Raw genomic sequence first — 4,014 nt, forward strand, 5'->3', positions numbered from 1 at the left:
CACAGCAGCTGTGATACAGAAACACAGAGAGAGAGAAACACAGAGAAACACACACACACACACACACACACACACAGAGAAACACAAACACACACACACACCCTCCCCAGCTGTAACTCCATCCTCCTGTTTTCCTCCGTTTCTCTTCCTTTTCGCCTCATTAAAGTGAAACATGGTTCAGATGGAACCGGACCGGATCACACTGAACCAAACTGAACTGGACTGGAGCTCCAGAGTCAGAAGGTTCTCCTGGGTTCTGCTGAGCCTCTGGTTCTGATCCAGAGCCTGAATCCCGACTGCAGGTTCTGGTCTGACCCACATGTGGCCCGGTTTGTGTGTTCAGAACAGAGCAGCAGGTTTTGGTTCTGGTATTTGCGGGCCGGGTCGGGTCATGATGAGGTTTTACCGGCTCAGTGGAGGAGGCTGTTCTGGAGGTTCTGAGGAGACCCAGTCCGGTCCAGTTAGCCTGAGCCCGACCCGGTTCTTCTCCTGCCTCATCTGAAGGCAGGAGGATCCGGTCAGACAGAACCGAGCCTGGAGGAGGAACCAGAACCAGCTGTAGGTTCTGTAGAACCGGCCCGCTCCAGTCCTGTAGAGAAGCTGAGCACTTCCTCTGGATGTTTGCTCAGACTCTGGTTACCACGGTAACCCCTCTCACCTCTGACCCCTGCATGTCAGGGAGTGTTGGTGGCGGCTGAAGTGGACCGGCTGTTGGACCCACAGAGCGGTTCTGACCCAGATGGTTCCTGGTTCTGCTGCCTGAGGTCCAACAGCGGCTCTGCAGGAAACCAGAGAGATTAGCAGGAACACGAAGGGTTAAACTAGCTAAAACATGAAGATTAAATTTAATAAATCATTAAATCAGTAACAGCTGATCTGTTATTGATCAGCTGTTACGGGTGGAACCTTACGGGTCGCGTAAGGTGGAACCTGAACGCGACCCGTTAAATATTTTCCGAGTCACTGAGGAAAATAAACTCTAAACAAACAGGAAGTTAAAATCTGTGAGACGTAAATTTATCAGATCAGAACCAAAGTCTGAGACAGAAAACAGAAAACCAACGAAAAGATCAGAAACAAAAACAAAATGAAGGAACAGAACCAGAAACAACTTCAGAAACATTAGCATCCAGAGCGTTAGCATCATGCTAACCAGAGCGGCATTAGCATCATGCTAACCAGAGCAGTATTTATAGGTGATTATCAACAGAAAACAGGAAGGCAAGCAGAGCACAGCAGCTAATGCTAATGGTAGCTAATGCTAATGAACCATGTGTAGCTTACCTGCTATCAGGAGTCTGAGTTTCTTCTAGATTGTCGCCATCAGCGGTTTATCACCATGGCGACCAAAAACTTCCCCACATTTCATAACATCTAGATTTTCGCAGTGTAAGGTGGATCCAGAACCGACCCGTTAATTTAAGGTGGAACCGAAACAAGAGCCATTAATTCAATAAAAATTAATTTGATAAAAATCTTAAAGTTCAGAATAAAATCAGATTTTCTCTGATGTTAATAATGGACCTGAAACAGGAAAAGCTTCAGAACCAGGAAGTTCTGTTGGAAGAAGCTGGGCCGGTTCTACTAGCTTCATCAGAACCGCAACAAAAAACCACCAGAACCATTTTCCATCTTTTATTTTCTTGTAAAACATACATGTGGGTCGGTATCAAAGCAGGAGTCCAGCTGGTTCTGGAACCTGCAGCAGGTCCAGTTTCTCTGGGATCATAAAAAACATTCAAATTCTGCTACAAGGTTCTGTTAAAAACATCTGGTTCTGGTCCAAACGGTTGGACTGGGCTTGGGTCAGAACCTCCACAACAGATCTGAGGGATGACAGTTATTTAGAAGCATCTGGACCCATCAGAACCATCTGAGAGTCCAATCAGCTGCTTGTTCTGTTCATGAGATCCAAAACGTTCCAGAACCACAGAAACCTGGACAGAGCTGGTCCAGAGGTTCTGGTCGTGAATGACGGATTATTCATGATTATTATTGTGGTCCAGAACCGGGCTGCAGGTCCAGATGCCCTCCAGAACCTTCCTGACAGAGATCCACGGTGAAGAGGTCTCACTCTGACGTATTTCCTGGTTCCGTGCCTTCCTGCTGTTTGGACCACTGTCTGGTTCTGAAGCAGTTCTGGGTTTTACTATCCGGGTCCAAAGTTCCCGTCCTCTTCAGACCAATCAGAACCCTTCTCCCAGGCAGAGGGCGGGGCTTAAGCTCTGAGGTTCCTGACTGGAAGGATAGATCCTCTCAGCGTCCAATCAGAGAAGCAGATATTCTCTATCATGGCTCTGCTGGCTGCTGATTGGTCGATCCCAGTTTTCCTGAGGAGCTGATTGGCTGGCAATAGTCCTGAGAGTTAATCAATAAGGCAACAGAAGATCTGTGATTGGCTAAAACAGGCAGGAGGGCGGAGTCTAGCAGTGCTGCTGGGATGTCTGGACGGTTTGTATCGGGTCAGAACTTTGGGCTCCAGGTCCAGTCAGCGCTGCTGGAGCTGAGCTGATGGTGGCTGCGCTGTGATTGGTCAGTAGAGCAGAGTGGGCGTGGCCTTGTGAATCCTGAGCGTCTGGATGGAGGAGAGGATCTTCTTCTGGTGGCCGGCGAGGGTGACGCCCACTCTGAGCAGGTCGCTATGGAAACGGAGAGGAGAGGGAGAACCGTGAGCCCTGAGCACCGACTGCCAGGCTGATTCAGGCTGGACCCGCCAGAACCTTCCAGAACCTTACTCTGTGTTGAGCTGCGACACCACGTCCAGGCTGGTCAGCCCGGCCTGGACGAAGTTCTGCTGGTACCGGTCCATCTTGATGGCCCGGAGCCACTCGGACACAGAACCGCAGGCCGACGGGGGCGGAGGGACACGTTGGTCCAACAGGGGCTGGGAGGGACTGGGACACAGGGACAGGTTAGTCAGCCGGTTCTGGTCCAGTCCAAGGTTCTGGTCCAGTCCAAGGTTCTTGTCCAGTCCATAGTACTGGTCCAGTCCAAGGTTCTGGTCCAGTCCAAGGTTCTGGTCCAGTCCAAGGTTCTGGTCCAGTCTATAGGTCTGGTCCAGTCCAAGGTTCTGGTTCAGTCCATGGTTCTGGTCCAGGATCTGGGTCACATTTTGGACCAGAGGACAGAGAATCATGAGCTGGATCAGAACCGGGCCAGAACCTTCCTTTAGACCTGCTGACTGGTCGGCGCAGTCTCTGGGTCCGGACTCAGAACCAGCCAGGGACCGGGTTAACTGGGGTCTTACTGGTACCGGTTCTGGACCTGCTGCTGTAACCGTCACGGCCCTCTGTGACCTCTGACCCCTCCCTGACCTCCGGGCCTCACCTGGGCAGCTCTGGGGGCGTGGCCTTCAGGGAGGTGGGGTTCCGGATCAGCCGGTCCAGCCCGGACACGATGTGGCAGAACCTGGGCCGGTTGGCCCGGTCCGTCTGCCAGCAGTCCAGCATCAGGCTGTGGAGCGAGGCGGGGCAGTCCGGTGGCGGCGGCAGGCGGTAGTCCTGCTCGATGGCGTTGATCACCTGGTCAGAATGGGTCAGAACGGGTCAAACCGGGTCGGGTCAGTGACCTGTTCTGGTTCGTTATCTGGTGGTTCTTACATCCTGGTTGCTCATGTCCCAATATGGCCGCTCTCCGTATGACATCACTTCCCACATGACGATGCCGTAGCTCCAGACGTCGCTGGCCGAGGTGAACTTCCTGTGAGCAGAGACCCATTACTGTCTCCATAGCAACCAGAACGATGGCCGGCGGCTGCAGTACCGCTGCTCACCTGTAGGCAATGGCTTCAGGAGCCGTCCACCTGATGGGGATCTTCCCTCCCTGAGCACAGGAAGACAGATACCTTTCAAAATAAGAGCATGTCTAAAGAGATGACAGCTCTGAGGACATCAGGAAACACCAGAGCTAAAAAGTTAGCTATGCTAACGCTAAAGCACTAATCAATGATATTAGAGCTACAGTGTTTTATATATAACTATTAGGTGAGGCTGTTATATGGTGTCGTAGTGTTAC

At 51.6% G+C, this 4,014-nt stretch overlaps 1 protein-coding gene across 4 annotated transcripts in view; it reads right to left on the bottom strand.

Moving 5' to 3' along the window:
• Window positions 1–1,620: 1,620 nt before the first annotated feature.
• The window catches only part of LOC106941572 (ephrin type-B receptor 4-like), a 14,784-nt gene continuing 12,390 nt past the window's right edge, over window positions 1,621–4,014 (bottom strand). For 3 of the 4 annotated variants that reach the window (XM_015024636.1, XM_015024635.1, XM_015024634.1), the window contains exons 16-20: window positions 3,773–3,822; window positions 3,600–3,699; window positions 3,328–3,521; window positions 2,736–2,894; window positions 1,621–2,639 (exon numbers count right to left, since the gene is read on the bottom strand). In XM_015024636.1, coding sequence (XP_014880122.1) covers window positions 2,534–2,639; window positions 2,736–2,894; window positions 3,328–3,521; window positions 3,600–3,699; window positions 3,773–3,822 — 609 coding nt within the window. In that variant the 3' untranslated portion in view covers window positions 1,621–2,533. Of the gene's footprint in view, window positions 2,640–2,724; window positions 2,895–3,327; window positions 3,522–3,599; window positions 3,700–3,772; window positions 3,823–4,014 lie in introns of all 4 variants that reach the window. The other variant, XM_015024637.1, reaches the window with a different exon arrangement.

This window comes from Poecilia latipinna, unplaced genomic scaffold, assembly GCF_001443285.1.
Source record: "Poecilia latipinna isolate Pla-1442-1.1 unplaced genomic scaffold, P_latipinna-1.0 Scaffold3749, whole genome shotgun sequence".
Taxonomy (NCBI): domain Eukaryota; kingdom Metazoa; phylum Chordata; class Actinopteri; order Cyprinodontiformes; family Poeciliidae; genus Poecilia; species Poecilia latipinna.